The sequence below is a fragment of the Tinamus guttatus genome, unplaced genomic scaffold, assembly GCF_059628265.1.
Source record: "Tinamus guttatus ecotype Peru unplaced genomic scaffold, ASM5962826v1 Tinamus_guttatus_pri_ptg000602l, whole genome shotgun sequence".
In the NCBI taxonomy this organism is placed as follows: Eukaryota; Metazoa; Chordata; class Aves; order Tinamiformes; family Tinamidae; genus Tinamus; species Tinamus guttatus.
This window is the reverse complement of record NW_028289136.1, coordinates 5659746-5683293: the sequence shown is the minus strand read 5'-3', so window position 1 is coordinate 5683293 and position 23548 is coordinate 5659746. Positions and strand designations below refer to the sequence as shown.

Below are 23548 nucleotides of genomic sequence, written 5' to 3'. Positions count from 1 at the left end.
CCACAGTAAAACCTTTTTTTATGTTCCTGGAGTTATATTTAACAAAATTAATTAGTAATGTAACTATGTCACTATAAAATAGATAAAATGTGAGAGAGAATCCCTTTTTACCTAGGCAGCATACGCAGCATACCCAGAATGGACTGTCCATGCAGTGAAATACCTGAGGAAAGTAAGGTCTCAATGCCAAGAATATAGAAATCAAATGATCCCCGATCCATATAGAACTTACTTTTTTTACAGTTTTATTCTTCTATTTACTAAAGTTCAGGACCATGCCCATATTTACATCTAAATCCTTTGGCTTCCATTTTTTTGGTAATCTCATGTTGAAAAATAAGCTCAATATGCTTTAGCAAGCTGTGGGTATTATTTTGTTTTTAATGGCTGGTGATTATTTGGTGAGATTTGGACTTTGAACTAAGTTTCTGGGTGGATTTTTGGTTTTTTTTGTTTTTTTTTTTTTTGTTTTTTTTTTGTGTGTGTGTGTGTGTGTGTGTGTGTGTGCAAAAAAGGGTTCATTTTCAGTGACTGGCTTCTCTTTACTTTCTGAAAAGCAAGTCTTTTCAATCTGTCCCCAGCCAGCTATAAACCATTAGTTGCAAACTGGTCCCAAGCTCGTAGGTCCAAGACAACTGCATTGCTACTCTCTACTTGGCCTGGTCCAAGAAGGCAGTCACCTTGGTAGGGTCTGCCAGTTGCAACTGTGATTTGAATAATGATAATTATTCTTGTCTATATCACCTTGTGCCAGCCTGAAAACTTCACTCTTTCTTTGTAACCTCTAGGTGAGGTTTTGCCTAGCCAAGCTCACTGACTAGTTACTTTATAAATCAGTTCCTTCAGACCCTTAGTTAACGCAGTTATTCTCTGAGTTCCCTGTTTCCCATCAGAACCTTTCTGCCCATCTCTGATGGTGTGAAATCTGGGAGTGAAATGTATGCCCTGCCATTCCTCATTCTGTTTCTTCTGGGGTGCAATTAGCATGCAACTTGAATTCAAAATCCATGTAAAAATCTTCAGAAAACAGCCTTCTGCTGCATTTGGTAATTCCAAATGCTTACAGCAGATGGGGCTGGAATAGTGTGGCAGGGACACCATGGAGCAGCTCTGCCTGACTGTCCATCCCTTCCCTCAGGGATGGAGGAACCCACCACCAGGAGCTTGGGAAGTTTTCCAAAACAAGACAGAGGGGGTGGAATAGTCCAGGCAAGTGGCAGCATTTATGACCCCTGGTCTGTTTCAAAGGAGGCCTGCAAGAGTGTCCTCCAGACCTTGCACAAGCCAACAGTAGAGTACAAATCCATGAAGCGGGCAACAAAATATATATGGTCTTGTTGGATTTAAAATAAATACCAGTACAACTCTTTTTGTCACCTGATTCCCGATGCCAAAAAAAAATAAAATAAAAAAGGTCTATGTACTTCATATCCTCAGGATTTTCTTGAAGATGAGGAATGTCTTTTCTCCCTTGGGAAGAACACGATGCACAACCTTGCAGCTGGTGGCTCAGGGACAAAAACCAGGATCAAGATTTTTTCATAATTTCAGTGAGATTTTAAGATCATATTGCAAGCATTGCCGGTGTATTTTCTCCTCATAATACTTTCTCTGGCCTTTCTTTCCTCTCAGAACTTGGAGGTTCAAACGCACCCCTCGAGCAGTCATATCACAAGCTCCCTCGAGATGCTATTGACTGAGCTGCAGACTAATCTTCCCCTGTACCCCCTTGCTCTTCTCAGTAACCAAGACAACCCTCGGTGGGTAGGCAAAGGGATGTGCAAAAAGGGCAGTGTTGTTCAGATCAGGCGCGACTTTGAAGGAAAAGCAAAATTACTCCCCTTGCATTCAATATTTCCCGAGATAAGACATGCTGTTTTAAAAGCAAAGGCTTGTTTAGGCATGTCAGTGCTACTTTGGGTGAGGCAGACACTTAATACAGATGCCTTTCTGTGGGGAAAGGTATATTTGCATGAGTACAGATTATTCCTATACGGAAAAAAGTACATTGAAAGCACATGAGGCACTTCTTACATTATATCTACATTTATACTATACAGGCATAGCTGTACAGGTTGCACTAGTTCCCTTCTATTCAATATATAGGAACTAATTGCAGACTAGACTTCAGTGAGAAAAACACAGAGGGGGAGAGGAGAAGCCTGAAGCAAAGAAATAAAGGAAAAGAATCTTCCCAGAGCATGAAAGATGAAGCTAATCAGCTGCCTCCATCACCTGGAAAGCTTGAAAGAGAATTTGACAAGTTTCATATGGAAAATAAATGAGATTTTTTTTATTGCAGGTGGTAGAAAAAAATCTCTTTTTGCTTCCCCAGGAATAATACCAGGTAAAACAAATGTATTTGTGTGGTTGCTTTCTGGCTGTTTGAACAACATTTCCAAGGCAGGATGAAAAATGTCACTTCAAATTTACATTTCTCTTTCTGATCATTTCCCCCCACCCCTCAGTAGCAAATACTCGAGTTCAGATCAAGCTTGTCTTGTAAATCATGGTGATCTTGAAAAGGTTGCATGCCACATAAGCATGTTGTTTATAAGGACTTGGTTACCTCCATATATTGCAAGGTTCTGTAGGTCATTCTCCTCATCTGCTTTTTTATAAAGCAGTAAAGCTCATCAGTGAGAAAGGCAGGACACCCTGCAGCAGCCCATGCTGATACCCAGGAGCTACCTGTCACTGAGGCCACTTCTGCTCCCAGCTCATGATCCTTCTCTATCTGCTGCTGTCCCTTCTCCCCCAGGCCGATCATCTGATGAGCCAGGTCAGGGGTTAAACCTGCAAAACATCCCACAAAAACAGGTGAAAAGGTCTCTGCCAGGGTTAATTCCCTGAACCAGTTCATCACGAGATCAACCCAAGAGCAAACAAAGAGGGACGGGAGAACACAGCTTAGCGGGATCCTTCCCAAATTATGCTTGGAGGTGGAGATGGCATTCCCTGAGTCCTGTCCTCCCAAAGCTCAACACAGAGCAACATTCATTTTAAGATATGTCCAAGGCCCAAATGTGGATAAGGGCGAGGAGTATCCATGCAAACTATTGCAAACCAGGGAGATCCTAGGTGCACCCTCAGTTAGCTGGGTAGAACAAGGTGAGCATGAGCATCACTGGTAGATTTAGAGACAGTGTAATACCCAGGGGACTTCTCGAGCAGGAAATTACCTTGTCTTAACAATGCTAAATTACATACTACCATCCTAAAGGGTTCCCTCTCAGACCATCAAGGAATACCTCCTATTGGTTCCTCCTGCTTTTATTTTTCCCCCTCACTATTTTTCCAGATATACGTGCTCTATGATTGCTGTGTTGCCTTCCTTTGGTTCCGTCTTTGGTTTTTATTTAGGATAGGATCCGGCTGTGCTGCTAAAAAGATCAGTCTTTGTTTTCTGTTCTACTTCAGAGTCTTATCAGATTTCTCAATCAAGTCCCAAGAAGTGACCATCAGCTTTTGTTTATTTATATATATATAAGTGTACATATATATTTGAGACTTGATGCACAGTGCTCTAGTGCAGTGTTTGCGTCGGTAGCAAACCCAGGACCAGCACAATCTGCTTGTAACATCAAAGGATTGAAGGTTTCTCTGCTTGGTTCTTGATGGTAATACCTCTCAAATAGGAGTCAAATAGGAGTCACAGATTAAATAGACTATCTCCTGCTTGTCTGCATGTTTAAAACCCAACACTGAACCGTAAGGTCCCAAATGGTCATCAAGAAGTTCATACACAGACACAGATGAGTTCAGTTAGCACAGGGCACTGGGCTTCATTACGCCAAGCTGAACTGCATCCTCACAAACCTTATTGAACCCATCGGTTTTGCTTCTAGCTTCTGTGTCTGTCCCTCAGCACTGAACGGGAAAATTCTGGGAGTGATGCCATGCTTGTGGGTTGTTTTTCCCTCCTGTCAGTATTAAAGTTACAGGCTGAGCAAGCAGTGAATTGATTATTGAATTATTTAATGATTCCTCTTGCATCTCTGCCTTTGCCTCAGAAAGTCGCTGTGTGCAGCATGTTACATTGGCTGACAGCTGGTGTCTGTTGTGCTACCAGAAATTAGGAAGAATCTTATTTACTTATGAAACTGTAACAACAAAATTATTTGGGACTCACCTTCTATTAGATTTACCAATTCTTAGTGTGAATGTTTCTTGCACAAGGTTTGTTGTTGAATAAAAATTCAAGCTGTTTTTTTCTCCCTCCATTATCCTCTGCCAATGTGTGTGGCAGCTGCACAGTTGAAGATGAGTGCAAAGAATAGAAATGAGCAATCCTAATTCTCTGTTGGGCTGCACAGATGTGGATTTAGAAGTTGCTCCATCATCAGAGGACTCACATGTAATTGAGAGGCGAATTGGATCAGATAGGTGATATCTAGAGGTGATGATATGTTTTTTTCACACAACACCACCCAAATGAGTTAGATAATTACTGGAGTTGTGTGCTGGTGTAATATGCTGTGATACACCAATGTATTTGGAATTCAGCCTGCTCTCCAGATGCTGTTGCTATGTGGAGGTAGAGGGGATCTGTGTATTTGCACTTGTGTTTCCACTAAGGAAGTTCTGTTTTGAGGCAAGCATTCAGAAAGCAAAGGACTTGGTTTGGATTGAGCTCTCCAGAGACTTAGATATGTGGTTGTGCCTGTTTCCAAAAAAAAAAAAAAAAAAGAATGCTGCATAAATCAGTTGTTTTGCTTCAATTACTATATGTATGGTCTATCAACCACATTCGGACCACCCGAGGCACAGCCTTCACTGCCAACTTCAATTCTGCAAGATATTATCTTTCCTTTTTCAGAAAAATAGTTTTTTTAGAGCTGCCAAGGGTACTCTGTGGAGCACTGCCATCCTGAGTCTGCAGACAGCACGAGACAATCAGATTTCCCCTCTCATTTATCAATTTACCGAAATATCAGTCCTTACAATATTTCAGCATCTACATTAGGGGTAGAAGCCACTTTACCTAGTTGTGGTCACCTGTACTGGGTTATCCTGTACCTCCAAACTACCCACTTCACAAACTTAGGGTTTTAACATAGGCCAGGATCATCTGACCCCATTTAAACAGCTGCTTTAGGTCGAGGTAGAAGTGTCTTCTCTCCCTGAGCTTCAGCACAGTGTGAGTAATTTGCTCAGAGTTGGATACCTGCACTTGGTTACATGAGACCTACCTGACCTATTTCACTGAAGAGGAGCTGCAAAATAAGGATATGCCTGGGAAAAGAGGCTCAAGATCACATCATCAACTAGGACAGTCTCTGATGCAGCTACCTTTGGGACTGAAAAGCAGGTTGAGGCAAAGAAATGGAAGTTTTCATTAAACTAGGTGGCTCAGTAGTTCCAGATTGGAACTTAAAGCAAGGTCAGGTCTCAGCAAGGGCAGGTCTCAGCAGTGTAGACAAACTTATAACATGTGTCACAGCAGTTCCTTGGGACAAGTACATGTTATTGTGTGTGTGTGCACAATATGTACAAGGCCCAGCAAGGATCTCAACTGTGTCTGCTGCTGCAGGAATAGAATAAATCAGCAGATCGGGTCCAGCCTGTCTCTTCAGTCATAATAAATCAGCAGGTCAGGTCCAGCATGGCTCTTCGGTCCCATGCTTCTATCTCTGCAGTGAAGGGTCTAATGTTACCTCAGGGAGCTGTAATCTAAACCAGATGGCATTGCTGCCTGGCTGCCAGCCAGCTAGAGGTTTGTTTTCCTTCACTGCGTTCCTCCTCTTATTGTCAAAAGCCTCTTTCGTTATTTCCCACTTCAAGTGTAGCATGTTCTTTTACAGAAAGTGAGCAGGGCTGACAGCAGGTTTGATGCTGCTGGTCTCCCCTTGGTGCACTCAGCAGGGAGGCTGGTTTCCAGCCGGTTCATCCCTTCCGATGGGATTTCCCGTTTCTAGGAGGCAGCAGGTATGGGCTGTTCATACAGACTGTCCTGTGCACAGGCAAGTACCAGTGGATACACGAGACACGCTCTGACAAGTCCCTGGTAAACCTCCTGCTACCAGGGAAGCGGTACAAGGAATATATAGTGGAAATGTGTGGAATTACAGACCTTTGGCAGCCCAAGTTTCAGGGAGAAGATAAGTCCTGTTACACTCTTAATAGGACTACAGAGAGACTGGATTCAGCCTCCTGGCTCCCTCCTGTACTTCACTCCAAGCATAACCTGGGGCAAATAATTTCTCTTTCCTGCTCCTCACTTCAGCCTTCAGCAGCACACAGGGCTACACAACCTCAGGAATATGTTTCAGGGTGTAGAAGAGCAATGATCCATATTGTATGCTCCAGTGTGAAGTGGGATGGATACACGAGCTGCTCCTTCTCCCGTTCTGCCTCTCCAAGGCTGCTCCAGTTACAGCAACACAGTAGGGAGGCAGTGTGTGTCCCCGAGCAAACAGCATCAGTACAACCCACCTGCTTTAAAACTTAAAAACAAACATTCATCCAATGGATACCTTTCATATACATTTAGTCAGTTCCTCTTCCCACATATATCCTCTCATTCAGTTGTGATTGGGCAGCTGTCTTGCACTTTCTAGATTCTAGTGAATAGTACATCATTTATGGCTGGAGCTAGATATCTTCCTTGACAGTGTGTCATTGTATCTGCTTTTTCTCCATACATTGCTAGTGCATCTCATGCAGGCTGTGGTTAGCATCTTCGATGGACAGTAGGCATCTTGCTCATTAATCTCTTACCCATCTGTTTATCCATGACACAGGAGCTCTTCATCACTTCACCTGCACAGCTAAAAGAATTAGACACCTTATTTTTCAGGCCTTCATAACATGAATTAACCTACAAAGTTATTAATATATAACCTGGTCATTGGGCAAGGATCTGCTCACTGTTGTCTCTGCTCTTCACTGAGGAGCAAAAGCATCTCAGTCTGAGTTTGATGTACCTGTCACCTACAGATGTCCTTGGTGGCTGTGCAAAATCAAGGCAGGTCTATGAAGTCTCATTTCCTCTGCAGAGCTTTTCACACACACACAAAAAAATCTTCTGCATCAAAGAAATGTGGAATCAAGGCATCAGTGTAATTTTGCATAAGAACAGGGATAAATGAGATAGTAGCTGGCACTTGCCCCTGTATCATTATTTAGTCCAGTGCTGCTCTGGCCTGGTACTAACGATGCCTAGATTCAAATTTTCCATTGAAGAGGCTGGGGTCCAGAATCCAGGCCTAGCAAGAACTACTCAGTAGCCTTAGCTCCCTAAATGAGCAGAGTAGCTTTCCTAAAAGAAAATGAGAAAGCTTGAGTGTGTCTAAGGATAGGAAAAAGCATATTTGAGGCCACCGTAAAATGCATTATTCCCCTCATGATTCTCTTCTGGTTGGGCCTACAGTCCTGATACTGCTGTGCCCATCACGCTTGGCCCATTTTGGTCCCTAGTTCAGGCACTTCTCTCCCATATAGGCACAGAGACCATGCTGCTCCAAACGCTTTCCACTCAATTATTTAAAATTCAGTTGCTATGGAACTGCTCGAGGCGATCAGTTTAAAGAAAATGCAGATGGCCTCTGGTTTTGAGTTCCCACTGCGCTTTGGTTAATTTGGTATGTGAAGGTATTAGGTTAATTAAATGCCATGTGTTGCATGGGGACTGAGTGCATTTGTGGATTAATAAGTACCCGAGTGTGTTCAGTGCTGAAAAACCTTGAGCTGGCAGCCAGACGTTTCCCTAAGAACGGAAGATAAAGGAGAGAAGTCACAGGGAAATGAAGAGGTTTCCTGTTAATCCTCCAGCCATTTTTCCAGAACCAGTGGTTGCAGTGTCCTTCAGACCTCTGACCGAGTATCATCCCTTGCTGGAGAGACCAGAAGAATTTCAGTGAAGAGAAGGAGGGTCTTATTTAAGTGAAGAGAAGGAAGGTTCTGTTGACTTTGAAACTCCAACAGTGCCTAGTTGCATGGGGAACTCATACTAGGTGGCCAGTAGAGGACCATGGCTGGTGGAGGGAAATTTTTCTTCTAGAAGTTTTTTGTCAAAAACCATACTGTGGATTAAATCCAAGGGTGTCTTGCAATCTGAAGTCATGGTTACATTGCTGGTCTAAAGCAATCTGGCCTCATTCATGGTGGAATACATATAGCAAGCAGAGAGAGGGCCAGATGCCACTGTAACATTTTGGAAATGCTGAAGAGGAAGAAAGTCATCATCATGCAACCATGCCCTGAGGTGGTGGAAGATCAGGAGAGAGACCAGGGCAAATGGACACTACTCCGCAATGTGAATCAAGCCCTGAAGCCCACGACTCTTTTAGCGGTAAGATAGGGGGTCCCAAACTCCAGGTGTGGCTGATGGCTTTCAAGCTCATGTAAAATTTGATGGGATCCCTGTACTACTTGTGCCAATTTCTCTCACCTTCCTCCTGGGTCACTGTGACAAGTGATGCTGTGTACTTGTTTTCTAGCGCTTGGAAGTTCCTCCTAAAGCTCCTGTTTGTGAACTGTACTGATCTGTGTATGTGCATCGTGTTGTTCCTTCTTCCTGCGTCTCTATTGGATTGTCAGTGCTCTTCGGTTACAAGGTCCTGAAGGCAGGGTCTGCCCCAGAATATTTGGAAGGATGTTGCACTTAGCAGATGTCCTGAGGAGGATGAATTGTGCAATTTAGATAATGTAAAGAGAAAATACTGATGTATTTCTATTTCTCTGGTGCTCTGCCGTGAGTCTGGGAAAATAAACAGCATCATTCCAGGCATAAGATATTTTTTGCAACTTATCAGGTTGCCCAGTGGAGATGGTAAATGCATGAATCACACCAATATGCCCTGAAATTCATGATATATTTGCTGTTTTTTGGGTTTTTCCAAAGGTCACTGCATCTGCGGAAGGACTGTAGCTGACTTAGATGCATTTTGTGTCAAAATTATTAAAGACAGGGAAGGATTTAGGTTTACAATCTGAATGAGTGATGTCACATTTTAGCCCTCCAGGCCTTTCTGAGCTTATCAGCTTTGTCCATCCCTTTTCATTGCCCTTTTTTTTTTTTAAACAATACTAAGAGCAGCATTGTGATGTCTTTGCAAAGAGCATTTTGAGGAGATTAGTATCCTGTGCACTAGGTTGGCAAAGCACACAAGTTGTCTTAATAGTAATACAGTATCACTTTAACTTGCTGATACAGGACTACCTTTTTATCTTAGTTGATTGCTAACAGAACAGGCTATGAAGCAGGTGTTTTTTTTGCAACTATTAAAAACTAAATATAAACCCACAGTCCTACATTTTTAGGATTTTTATCTAGAGCAATTTTTACACAACTTCTGGAGTGCCAGAAGGGCTCTGCTGAGCAGGGAGTGCGATCCCCATCTCTTCTTTCTTTGAGACCTTGATCAAGTTACCTGCCTACTCGGTGCATAAATTTGTTCAGCTCAGCAGGAGGAGAAGAGCACTGAATACTTTAAAATGCTTTCAGAGTCTTGGATCAAAGAAGCTTAGGAATAAATATTAATATAAGTGGATTTATAATGTATCTGTGCATTGCTACATTCACCTTTTTTATTTCCTTTTAACTGACTTATTGGAAGGGAGGTTAAGGCAGTTAATGAGCCAAGGTTCAAAATGTTATTTTTGTTTATGAACTTGGTGAAGATATTTGGAATAGGATCTGAGGAAAAGGAAAAATACGTTTGTTGATATATGAGGCTAAATAGAGCAATCAGCCGCCAAAGGTGGAGTCTACCACAAAATGGCTGGGGACTCCTCGTGTATAGAGTTTCTCCATGAATGGATCCTTGGGTATAGCTTTACATAACCATGGAGTTCACAGGTTAGTTCCTCTTTCTAGTCATGCTGACTTGGATGTTGCAAGTTTGTTTTATACTGCTTGGATACTAAAGAAATGACCCCTGCATATATTCAATTCCCATTACCCACAGTGAAGCTGTAAGGTTCAGCAGCCTGTAATTCCCACCATATTGGATCCAATCAAATCTCCAAGTACTTTGTCCTCAGAAATGGTCAATAATAGATGCTCAGGGAAGATGATCTGTCAGAACATGTCCAGAGCCATCCTTCCTGTTACTTGCTCTCCTTCCCCCAGCAGTTTTTCAGGATTTCCAAGAGCAGATATTGCACTTGGATCATGCTTAATAGGTGTATGCGGGGCCTCCAGGAATTTGTGCATTAGGTATGACTCCGAGTTCCACAACATTAAACTGAGATGCAAGAAAAAAAAATACATTATTTTGCTTGTTGCAAACTTGCTTGACAGTAATTTAATTGAGTAGCTCCCAATTAGCACCTCTTCACATTACTATTAGCTGTAGGAAAATAGTTCTGTCTCATTTCAAAGACCAAAGTCCTGCTCAGGAGTTTGATCTTGGGTGTTTTTTTGTTATAGTTTGTCTTGAGGAAAGCAATTTCTTAAAAACCCTGGTTTCATTGGAGTAGTTTAATATTCATGGAACTCATCAATAGATTGTTCCTACACAATAGAGGTCCTACAGGTTTGCCAGGGACATGGACTGGGAGGACAGGAATGAACTGCTCACTGCATCTATGTAAATAGCCCATCTGCAAATTGCTGTAGTTGGGAGGCCATCCTGTGGAAGTATCTCTATCCATCTGGTATGATTTAACCCCTCTCTAGATATCCCTTTTTGCCATCTCAGAGGGATTGGAATGCATATTCTGTAGACATAATCTTCAAAGAAAATGGTGCAGGCTTCCAGACAAAATTTCCAGAGCTCCTAAGCATCATTTTCTAGGCTTACCTGTTGCATGGAGGAAAACCTCCTGCTCTATGGGGTTTTCTGCCTGTATCACTGCCCTGCAAACTCCTTGCTAGATACAGTCTGTGACCATCAAATACTCAAGAGCTCATGAAATGGTGAGGCACAGCTCTGCCATCTACAAAACTCATGGGCCCAAAAGTCAGAATTTAATATCCTAAGAGGTGTTGAGCCTTCCTCTGCAGCTGTGATGTAATTGTTTTCTTTTTGGTCCAGGGGGATTATGTGTGGATGGACCTCAAAACTGGTCGGGAATTCGACGTCCCCATTGGAGCAGTGGTTAAACTGTGTGACTCTGGACAGATCCAGGTTGTCGACGATGAAGGCAACGTATGTACAAAGAGTCATGATTGTTTATCAGCTCTGTGACTGTTGAATGTGCAAGCCTCAGGCAGGATTAAAAGCATGACCTCAAATGCTATTCAAAAGCAAAACCGGACTCAAATCCCATTAAAGACGATGGGATTCTCCCCATTAATACCAGTGAGTCTTGGAACCAAGCCACAGGTTTAGAGAAGACCCAGATTCTTGCCAGACAAAGTATAAAGTAAACAAACAAGAAAGGACAGGTTACAAAGGCCAGGAAGGAACAATCACAGAATCCCAGAATGGTTGAGGTTGGAAGGGACATCTAGAGATCATCTAGTCCAACTTCTTCCTGCTCCAGCAGGGACACCCAGAGCATGGGGCACAGGGTCACATCCAGGCAGGTTTGAAAATCTCCAGAGAATTAGACTCCACAGCCTCTCTGGGCAGCCTGTGCCAGGGCTCTGGCACTCTCACACCAAAGAAGTTCTTCCTCACATGGAGATGGAACTTCCTGTGTTTTAATTTGTACCCATTACCCCTTGTTCTGTCACTGGCCACCACTGAGAAGAGTTTGGGCCTATCCTCCCTACATTCGCCCCTCAGGTATTTTTACACGTTGAAAAGATCCCCTCTCAGTCTTCTTTCCTCCAGGCTGGACAGGCCCAGCTGGCTTAGTCCTTCCTCACACGATAGATGCTCCAGTCCCTTCAGCATCTTCGTGGCTCTGCCCTGGCCCCTCTCTAGCAGCTCCAGGTCCCTCTTGTCCCGGGGAGCCCAGAGCTGCCCCCAATGCTCCAGTGCGGCCTCCCCAGAGCTGAGCAGAGGGGCAGGATCCCTCCCTCGCCCGCTGGCAACGCTCCTGCTGCAGCCAGGAGCCCATTGGCCTTCCTGGCCAGAGGGCACGTTGCTGCCTCATGGGCAACTTGGTGTCACCCAGAACTCCCAAATGCCTCTCCACAGAATCTACAACAATCTACAACACCAAGTAGAGAGATCATAACAATACAGCTCAAGGCCAGATAATAGATCTAATTTTACTCTTTTCCAGTGTTCCCCAAACTCAGTGGGGAAATGTGCTCATGTGGGAGGGTCATGATGTTCTGACCTTATCACTGACCTTTTGTATGCCCTTGTATTAAATATGCCTCAGTTTTCCATCTGTAAAAAATAAGGTGACAGTGAGTCCCTAATTTCTTGATTGTTCTGCGAGTGAAATGGTAAGAAACTTCTACAATATAATGAGGACACAGGTCTCCAAAGTGCTTTAGATAGTACTTTGAGTGAATTAACCTCCATCAGCTGTTCCTCTGCTGTATCCAATCCCCCCTGAGACCTTACCTTCATACAGCATGTCCAAACACTGGTTCTCCTTCATTTTTCTATCTCTACTTCTGTACAACAATTGCTATTTTAGAGAAACATCTATTTCACAAGCAGATAATTGAAAGCTCTCATTCCCTTCTGGGATGGTAGAAACTTTAGCAGAGCTGTGTCCTCATATCCAATTTGCAATAGTTTTTGAAACCCTTTGGAATTGATCGATTTAAGTGACACTCTGTATATGTGCAATTTTCCTCCTCCTGTGCATCTCTCCCTCATCTTTTATGTCATGTTTTTCTCTACTCAACAATTGGCAGAGGGTTGGCCAATGATGTGGAAATGTAGTTGTGTGAAATGAAGAGCAAACCTGCTATTTGTGAAAAAGCTCTCCTGACATGCTGGACCTCCCTGGATTACACCCTTGCCAGGGTGGCTCATGTCTCATGTCTCCTGCTGCTCCCATGAACCAAACCATGGTTCTTCCACCATGACTCTTCCACATTAGCCCTGTTATTCTTCAGGATACAAGTAATAGCTAATGCTCTCTCATACTCTTCTTCAACCTGGTCCTTCTGGCTGGAATAGTATATTCCTGTCACTTCTCTCAGCAATATTACATTTGACTTATCTTTCTCTACCTCTACCTCTTTCCCAGGAGCACTGGATTTCCCCGCAGAATGCCAGCCACATCAAACCCATGCACCCAACCTCCATCCATGGAGTGGAGGACATGATCCGCCTGGGGGACCTCAACGAGGCAGGGATCCTCAGGAACCTGCTCATCCGCTACCGGGAGCACCTCATCTATGTGAGTGTCCACCCCTTGCCTTTTACTACCCTTAGCTCAGAGGAGCAGATGTCAGGGACCAACTGGAGGGTCCCTAGATTTAGCTGGGTGCTTATGTTTCTGCCTCCAGCTGGACCCATGCAGAGGAAGGGTTTTGTTACTGTTATGTTGTCCACCTTTAGAGGATGCTGCAGAATTTATGGCTATCCCAACAGAAACTGAAGACCCCATGACTTAGGTAAAATTCCTGCCCTGTTTAGCCAGTCTGGAAGTTCTCTGGACACACAGTAAGTTTCTGTGCTTCCAGTAAGCAGGTCAACCCAGGCCATTCACAGGCAGTAGTACTAAAGCAAAAGCCTTTGGAGATGAGAAGCTGCATGTGATCTTTCCATCTTCAACCCTGTGGAGGAAGGATAATGAGGAACATGTGTGAAATTACCGGGTACAATTAAATCAGTAACTCCCAGAATAATTCTACTAACAGTTCTACAGAAAGTATCTGCTACATGTATTCATAACCTATTGTCTCTGGGTTGCCTGGGGTCCTAAGAGATGATACTTGAGAACAATATCCTTCTAGGTCAGCCCAAAAATGTCATGTGCCAGTAGACCAGATTTGCCATCCCAACCAGAAATGCAGAAATCAAGTGCATCAATGAGAGCCGCCCTAAAAATATAGCACTATTATGTGATAATACTGCAAGGGCTATAGCTCCAGTGATTTAAGACATTCAAGGCCTCTGGACTGGTTTTATTAGCATGCTTTCTATATACAGGTTGTCTACATGCAGGACATTGAGGCATAAGTGAGGAATATGTGTGTTTGCCACTAGCTAATAGGCCTATGCAAATATGGAAGAATTTCATATTGCTGTGAAATTCTCAAATCAAACATCTTTCTGGTGCTCAGATGAGAGCCTTCTGTGCCCTTGAGGACCTTTTCAGTGCTACCTGGAGATCTACTTTTAAGAGGCTCCAGATACAACTAGATTTTCAAGCCAGAAGGAATTGCAGTACAGTCAGACCTCCCAAAAGGCATAAACTTAGCAGACCATTTCTAGGTTTTCGTAAATGAAGTCTACATGTTCTGCTTGATGTCCAGTGATTTTTAAGAGGACAATCTCAGATTAGAGATTGGAGAGATGGTGGAGAACACAGTACTCTGTTATATAGGCTGTTCAAATGGTTGAACTCCCCAACTCAATATATTCCTTATTTCGGAGATGGTTTGCTGTTCTAGAAGAGGACATCGCTGCTATAAAAGACACCCCATAAGATCCCCAGAAAATACAGATCTTTAAATTCATCTCCCTTAATCTCACTGAGTCTCTTTACTTGGTGTACATGATGCCCAGAACCCCTATTTTGTCAATGTAGAGAAAAAAAAGCACATCCAAGAAAAAAATCTAGATCTTAGGTGGAATTAACTACTCCCTGGTGCACTCTTTAGAGAGCATCAGCCTTTTACAACGGAGTCAAATTTAAACTTGAGATGGTGTCACCAAGCGTACAAAGCGTGCATAGTGGTCAGCAGAGATCTCAATATAGACAAGACAGCCAAGACTGCTTTTCAGCTGCCCAAAGCTTGGTGCATCTAGGATGAGGTGACTTGCTTTAGAGCTGACTAGAGCTCAGATATCATAGAACAATCTAGGTTGGAAGGGACCTCTAGAAGTTCAGCTCCTGGCCCAGCTTCAAAGCTAATTACTCATGGGACTAACTAAATTCAGGTAACCTTAATGCCACTCCAGAAGTGCAGATAGCCAATGATTTGCAGCTCATTGACTCATTCAGGGAACCTATGTTTATTGTCCCTTTCTGTCTGATTTGTGGGTACCCTACAGTGGTACCAAGGGGATTCCCACAGCTCCCTCTTTCTCTGTGGGAAGATTATCAGAGGATTGGGTATTTAGTCAGTGGTGTTCATATGTCCCTCCTGGGGATCCCTATGTCATCAGGCATGTACCTGTTGCCTCAATGAGTGAAGAGAGGTCTTCAGATAAGATTTCAGGTGTGCAATAACAAATTTCCCAGGTCCTTACAAAAGCTCTTGTCTCTGAGTTCCCTCACTAAACTATTCACAGGCATCCCAAGAGATTATGAACATGAATGTCCACTGGACAGAAGGTTGTTTGGCAGCATCATGCTAATAAAGGCTGATGCAAAGGGCAGCTGCTAACCGTGATGCAGTAACCATGTGGTTTCTTTGATGATTCTTTGGGTATGATGGTGACACAGCCAGGGGTCCTGCCTAGCAGCTGCATAGGGGATGGCCACTCAGTTTCGTCTGACTGATGACTCCACTCGCTTGTACATGATGATGTTGCAGTGCTTGGAGTTTTTCCATCTGATTATGTGAGACCAGATCCAGACCTTAGGATTCACAAGTTAAATTTGGCCCAGGTTAGATTCATAATTTATTTAGGTCCTTCATGTAGTCAACAGAGAAGAAGCTTTTTCTCTAGAATAAATGTTTTATTGTTCTTTACTGCCATCTGCTTTCATTTGTATCAAAATATTTCCAGACTACTGTGCCTTGCTTTTCCACAGCACTAACTGTTTTGGAGTGCTGCCCTGTGATCTTGCACACCACAGAGTACTAAGTGCAATCTCAAAGTTAAAATGATGTTCCAAAACCAGAAAGCACAGCTTCATAGAGGCACAAATACAAACCTCTGCCTGTATTACTGGAGGCTCAAGAACCCAACCTTAGATTTCATCTTTTTCAAGAGTGGTAGAACTAGAGGGAGTAGACTTGTGCCCAGTGCAGTAAATATTTTTACTGCAGTTTTGCAAAGCCACGATACCACGACAATGTCTTGTGGGCAGGGATAACCAGTCCTCTGAGGTGTTTTGTTTTGTTTCCTGTGGTTTAACATGCTTTCTCTTAGGCATGGTGACAGTTATAGTGACTTTACCTTCACTGTTTGGAAGGATTTCTGAGTCTGCTGAGGGATGACTCTTCTAATGAGTCTTCAGTCCTTCATTTCCTCATCTCCTTAGCTTTGCAGAGGGTTTACTTCTGCTCTAATAAAATACAATTTTCCTTTTTCTCCTCCCTTACACTTTTCACTTAAGACAAACTGTGGCGGGAGGGTAAGTATGACTCTTTGAGCTGTCATTTATAATCACTGTCATGCCTTCTACTGGATCACTTATTTCTGTTAACCATTGTGGCATTCTCATTTAATTTGCACCACCATTGCTGCTGCCTCATAAATGCATGGGAAGCATCATCCCCTTCGCTGCAGAGCTTGGCCCTCACGATGAAGCCATGGCACCTTGCCAGAGCTGGAAAGTCCCCAGCTTGTGAATGTGATGTTGGATGGCTAAAGCTATAAAAGCACTTTTCAGTAATGACCTCAGCTTGCAGGAAAGAAAAATCTGCAACAAAATGAGGAAAAAATAAACCTTAATTTGGCTTGCATGCGCTGAGAGAAAAACAGGCTGAACAGCATGAGCTTTTGATATCAAGCCTGGGTTCCCGAGCAGGGTTAAATCTGTTTATCTGGAGATGAACACTGTGCCTGCTGCTTGCTAAGGGTTGTCAAAATGCAGGAGTATTTGGTAGAGCTCTAACTCCATAAAAATCCAGATGAAGACATCCACGGAGTGCCGGGTAGTGAGGGAAGCAGGCTCAGAAGGGATTTGTTCAGGGCTAATTAATATGTAGGTCATGCAGGCCGTAATGAATGTGATGCAGTTCCTGATGTAAGTGGTCAACTATGGCAGAGCCCCTACCTGTCCAGAAAGCTTTATTTCTCTAAAGCAGAAAGGCTCTGCTTTCACCCAGCAATAGAAACCAGAGAGCGAATACTTCTTTGCAGGTGCTCTTTGGACCCTCATCAGCAAAGTGGCCAAAGTTTGGCATGCCGTCAGCAGCTAAACTTGGGCAAACGGTGGGTATTTATCAACTAGGAATGATGACTAGGAACTAGTTTCTGATGACAAAGTCCTTCGGAGATCACAAGGGAAGGGTCAGCAAGAACATCCAGAAAGCATTCCTGCAACTAATGGTTAACTCCTTACAAGGCTCACCAACCTTGTAAGGGCAGGGCAGAGAAATGTGGCTGAAACACAGCGATCTCGGAGTCCTCTGCAAAGAGGAGGTCAAAAGAGAGAGAAGAGGTTCAAGGAAGACTGTTAGAAACGTCCTTAAAATTAGCATGGCAATAGTTTTGAAGCAGCAAATCTTTTTGGTATCTTATCCTGGGTTGGAAGGGGACTCAAGGTTCACTGTGGAATTTGGGGACATAATCCCATTCAGAAATTGAGCTGTCTCCTTCAGAGCACCGAGCTGCTCCACTCTGTCCCCGGGGAGGGCTGCTCTGAGACTTCACCACTCTCCTACTTCCATGACTTCTTTTAAGATTCATCCTATGTTATTCCACAGCCAATTTCTACCTCTGGGGATGTGTGATAATCTCATCCTTGATCTTAGAAAACCCTTTTGCTTTCCCGGCATGTTACTTCCTTATTACAGGGAGAACTATCGTATCCTCTTTCTGCTGTCAATGCAAATTTAAACCCTGCCTAAGACTGAGCAGAAAGTTGTTCTCTGGCTTTGGCTGGAGTTAGGTCCCAGAGTACTTCCAACACCCCTACCACAGGACACAATTGCCACCTGCTGGCTGCCCTTTAGGAAGCCAGGACAGGTGGGAAATACTGCACAGACAGTGAAGACCAAACTCTCATCCCACCCCATGCAGGTCTTTTCAGTCACCATCAAAGGATACGAGCCTTGGACAGCAGAAACTTGACCTAGACCTGCCAGCTCATGTCTCCACATCTCACTTTCTCCTAGCACAGATAGTTATTTTGCTTCATAAAGGTGGCAAAATGACTCAGACTTACTCTATTTGTCAGCCAGTTTGTAATATGCAGAGCATGGAGAGATCTTTTCCATGGGTCACAAGCATCCTTGCCTGCATCACTTTGCTCCCTTGTGCTGATCGGGATTTTTGCATCCTCTTCTCAGCCAGCTGTTGTGACTAGTTTCACAGAAGAGTTTCTGGTCACCATGAGTGAAGAAGGAGAAGTAGTGCTGAAAGGGATGTCCAGAGGCTTCATTTGCCTGTATTTTTACCTTCCAAGACAGCAAATCTCCACTGCCTGCCAGCTCTCTTGGGGAGGAGAGTCCTTCCCCTACTAAAGTACTCTTGATAAACTGATCTTTGCATGCATGTGATGAACCATAGGCTTCCTGTGTCCTCTTCAACACCCCTACAGACACAGGCTAGCTACACAAGAAGTGTTATACCTGGGGAGCAAAGGAGTGCAGAGGTCTAACACCTCTGCCCAGCTCCAGGCACCTACACAACTGGATGGACAAAATGCCATTTCAAAAATGGCTCAGAAATAGCCAAGAATTGCTATGTCAGCGTTGAGTGGGCCATAGCTATGTCCCCTGGAAAGGATTTGAATTGCAGTTAGGAAAGATGAGGCTAGACAGAGGTGGCTGTGAAGAATAAAGGGTCGCAGAAGGGTTTAGTGGCTCTGTGGGTGTGGGTTTTTAAAAACGTTATGTAGACATGGTCAGGAATGGCATAGATCCAGCTGGTCCTGCTTTTAGAGAGAGCAATGATCTCTAGGTTCCTTTCATCACTGGTAGATGTGTACTGGCTCTGGAGATATTTTTGCAAAGATGGGCTCGACTTCAAACTCTGAATCTGAACTGAGGAGCACATGAAATAAGGATTAAGGCTTGAACCTACGTGTGTGTGTGTGTGGCTGACTACAAAATGATTTAAATAGTTTGAGACTTCTGCACCACCTTCGCTCCAGGCTTCGCCTTGCAAACATCTTTCATTTGAACATCATTTTTCATCCAGCTTGTGAAAAACCTTGATTTATCTGGCCTCCACTCTCCATCCTAGCTGCCACAGCCTTTCAGCCAAGTTTCACTGTCCTTATAAACCTTCATGTGCTTCTCCTCCAGACATACACTGGTTCCATACTGGTGGCTGTAAACCCCTACCAGCTCTTACCCATCTACTCCCCGGAGCAGATACGCCTGTACACCAACAAAAAAATTGGGGAGATGCCACCACACATCTTTGCAATTGCTGACAACTGCTACTTCAACATGCAGCGCAACAACAAGGACCAATGTTGCATCATAAGGTGGGTGAATTTCCAAACTGGATCTCATTCTTCAAAAGGATACTGAGCACCTGCAACTCAGCCATTGTTGAGCAGCTTATCAAATAGAAACTAAAAAGACTCATGAGCTCTTCACTCACCTGTGTATTTGTACTGTTTGCAGTTAATGTTCCTAGTAAATATAGTTTATCATACCTTTAGAAATTATTTTACAAACCAGTGAATTCTCATATTGATCTTAAACCTCTCCTTTTAATTTTGTCTCCATAGTCCTTATTTAGCAGATGCAAAGATCTATGCATTACTGTACAAGGAAGGGCCAGGGGTAAACATAAGTGCTGCATCCTTGATTTTCACAGCATCTAAGAAATGGCCCTTCACAGCACTACCAAATGGCAGTGCCAATTAGGTTTGATGCCTTCCTACAACACTCTCCCATCAAATTTTGCACCTGAAGAGTTAATTTCAATTCCTCATATTGGCTACAGGACCAGTCATAGGGATATGGGGACACCAGCAGGGATGTGTGTTGGGGATTTCACTAACCTCAATTCCTGTTGTCTTTGCAGTGGTGAATCGGGAGCAGGGAAGACAGAAAGCACCAAGCTGATTCTGCAGTTCCTGGCTGCTATCAGTGGTCAGCACTCCTGGATTGAGCAGCAGGTCCTGGAGGCAAATCCCATCTTGGAAGGTGAGACCTTGGATGACAGAGGGAAACGTGTCTGCCGATAGCAATCTTAAAGTGGCAAATATGCAATTGCACATGCAAGAATGTGTGATGATGATGGCCTGAGTTTCAAGTTGAGCACTGGAAGTGAAAACCAAACATTTGCACTGAATCTTTCTGCCTTTTTTTTTTTTTCTGGCCAGAAATATCGTATTCAGGGACCACAAAATATTGTCAAATGTGGCTTTCTCCTGTTATATTTTGAGTTTCAAGAGGTGACCAAATATAAAAAAAATCAAATGTGCCAGTAAAAACATTTGTTAGAGAGCCTGGTATTTTTTTTCAGTATGATTGTATTTTTCACAACAAAAATATCCTCCGATTTGGGCTGTCAAATTTTCTATTGATTTTTGACCACTATTATTGAAAATGAAATATTCAAGTTGACCTGAAATATTTTGAAAATTTCTTAAAAAATGAGAAGTATAGTCTTTTCCATTCTTAAACAGAACATTCTCCCTCCACATACACACAATTTCAAAGTAAAAATTGTAATTTTACCCAATTCTCTGTGTGGTTTGGATTTCAAAAATGCTAATCACCTGCAGAGGTGATCACCAGATCACTAGGTGATATTTCAAAAAACCTCCCAACCCCTTCTACTGCTGGAATTGTAACTGTATACAGAGCACCAATATCATGTAAATGCTGTACTCAGCAAATCACTTCCAAGTGTTTTGCTTGATCATAATTGCAGAGAAAAGACCCTTATTCATATTCTTTGCTGGTTCAGCTGAACGTGTAATTAATTCAACCAAAGTTTCAGAGAGTTAACACTGTCAATAGGCAATAGGCAATATTGCCAATATTGCAACAACAAAACAAACCTTTCTCTGACCTAGGTTAGTATGAATATCAGCAGGATATAGAAAAAGAAATAAATGCAGTTGTGGCACTAAGATGCCATAAGAGCTCCCAATGGCACTGGAAAGCGTAGTAATGTGCTGCACGTGCATAGTGTGTTCGCAGCACCCTGGGAAACACACGTGTAAAGGGATCAAGAGCTTATGCCAGGCAGAGCAGACCCAGTGTTGATAAGTAATAGGACTTACAGGGAGAGCCCTTCTGGGGTGTAAATTCAGCTTTGAGCTCAAATTTGTCCTAGCCCTTGCCCTTGCCTACGTGTACTTGAGTATTGCAGCAGTGCATTTAAGAACATTTAGGGCTCAGAAAAGCCCAGTTTTCAACCCTGTGCTCCCCACCTGGCAATCCTGGAGAAGAGATGTCATAGTGCTCAGTAAGTGGTTTGCAGTCATGCGAAGGGTGGATGTGCATGCAGGCTGTTTGCAAGACAAAAATCTCCCTCTGGAGGTTGAATTAGCTCCTCTACATTTTTCCAAAGAATAAGTGCTTTCCTCTACATTACAGTGAACAAATCCTGGCCAGCAGATCTGTTGTTTTCCATGGAGCATCATCTCATGCACTGCAACATCCTTCTTCGGGCCTTGCTAAGTCCTTGTGCATTTATTTTATCAGCTGCTGCCAAAAGCCCCCTGCTCTAGCCCTTTTTCCTGGATAAGGTCGCCTGGTGCCTCATTCTTTTTCCCATATTTCCCAGCACAACTCTCTAGCCACTTCCTGTCTCTCCATGCTGAGATGATCCCAAGCCAACCACACGTAAGGGAAAAGCTATAGGGCTGCTTTTAACCCCTGTGGCTCCCCAACCCTGTTGTGTTTTTTTCCCTTGAGACCAGATCCAGGTTTCTCCATGTGCCAGGTCCCCTCTGACCTGCTGTGGTTCTTCTCTGCAGCTTTTGGGAACGCCAAGACGATCCGTAATGACAACTCCAGCCGATTTGGGAAGTACATCGACATCCACTTTAACAAGAGGGGAGCCATCGAGGGGGCAAAGATTGAACAGTACCTGCTGGAGAAGTCCCGGGTGTGCAGACAGGTGAGGTTCTCCCAGAAGCACATCAGCAGGCACTTGGTCAGCCCACTTTTGCGGGGCATTTCTTCTGGAGCTGACACTTCTCTCCTACTCCAGGCCCAGGATGAGAGGAATTACCATGTATTTTACTGCATGCTGAGAGGAATGACGATGGAGCAGAAAAAGAAACTGGGTCTAGGGAAAGCCACTGACTACAACTACCTTGCAATGGTGAGAAAGCAGCAAAGTGGAGGTTTGGATGTGACTTGTTGAAAGAAGTTAAGCTGTGAGAGATGTTTCCTCCGCAGCCCAAGATGCTGCTTTGCTGCTTATGTCCCTCTTTAGTCTTAACCATAGGATCTATAGGATGTCTTTGTCACTCTACAAACCTTGCAGTTTTAGGGCAATCCCAACTCCCTGTCTAAAGGACAGGCTGTTTTCACTACTTCTGTGAAGCAGGACCCAGGATTGGATGGTTTAGATGTTTTTGCCCAGGTACCTTGTCTGGGGTTAACCAGTGTGTTGTGTAGACCCAAAGTTCTTGCGCAGCTGATGGAAGGGGAGATGTGCATGGATGGGTGATCCCAGCAGTGTATGTATCCACAAAAAGTGTAGTATCTAATACATTCTCCAGACCCACTATCATAGTCATGATACAAGAGCTGGTGGACACAGATATAATTAAGGCCAGGCCATCTAGCCTTCTAGATGAATCCATGGCTATCTCCACCATGTTTCCCCATCTCTTTATCCCCACTTCAGGCAGCCTTTTCTACTCCATTAATTGCAGCCAAGGGTAGCTGGGGACAGTGGGGTCATGTAGGCCACAAGACTGTGCACTGCATCAGAACATGCACCAGAGGGTAGATCCAGAGCTGCAGGTTCAGCATCATCTGTTGCTTATGCAAAACATCTGCTGCTTTTTGGGGAAAGATGCCTCAGTGCTACACGTATCTGTGCTAGACACATTTAGCTTTACCCTGCACGTTGTGTGACCCTTTTGCCTTCCCAGGGTAACTGCACAACCTGTGATGGCAGAGACGACAGCAAAGAGTACGCGAATATTCGCTCTGCAATGAAGGTCCTCATGTTCACCGACACCGAAAACTGGGAGATCTCCAAGCTGCTGGCTGCCATACTGCACATGGGAAACCTGCAGTATGAAGGTAAAAGAACAGAGCATGGGAGCATCTTCCAGCACACTTTTCGACCATATTTCATGCGGTGAGAGAGAGCCAAGTTTTGGGACAGACAGTTGTATCTAGACACCTGTTACAGTGCTGTGCCAGGGACTCAGGTGCTTATTGTGGCATGAAGGACATGAGGAGTCCTTTCAGGATGTTTAAGGAGAAATTAGGAGTGAGTCTACTCTCTCCAGGGCTGCAAGACTCTGGTAGGCTCATTGGAGAAGGGGGTCATGTCAAGCCATCTGCATGTGTCAACCCTACCTCTTTGGTACATGTCCAGGCAGCCCAGGGCTGGCAGCCCTTCACTGGAACAGTCTTGGTGGCATCCACCTTTTTCAAATTTAAGAAGGTTGAATGTGGCTGCAGGCTGTTCAGTGGACTCAGGTTTTGCAAGGAGAGACTACTGGAGTGTTTTGGAAGCACTTGTATGATTGTATATGCCCTTGCAAAGGAAATGACATGGTGATTTAAAAGCCTCTT

At 43.8% G+C, this 23548-nt stretch overlaps 1 protein-coding gene across 1 annotated transcript in view; it reads left to right on the top strand.

The window, feature by feature from the left end:
• The window catches only part of MYO7A (myosin VIIA), a 77807-nt gene that overhangs the window by 8530 nt on the left and 45729 nt on the right, over window positions 1-23548 (top strand). Inside the window, exons 2-9 of the mRNA XM_088534993.1 lie at window positions 10983-11096; window positions 13051-13203; window positions 16261-16278; window positions 19121-19305; window positions 19854-19975; window positions 21763-21905; window positions 21999-22112; window positions 22894-23047. Of these exons, the coding sequence (XP_088391119.1) occupies window positions 10983-11096; window positions 13051-13203; window positions 16261-16278; window positions 19121-19305; window positions 19854-19975; window positions 21763-21905; window positions 21999-22112; window positions 22894-23047 (1003 nt within the window). The remainder of the gene's footprint in view (window positions 1-10982; window positions 11097-13050; window positions 13204-16260; window positions 16279-19120; window positions 19306-19853; window positions 19976-21762; window positions 21906-21998; window positions 22113-22893; window positions 23048-23548) is intronic.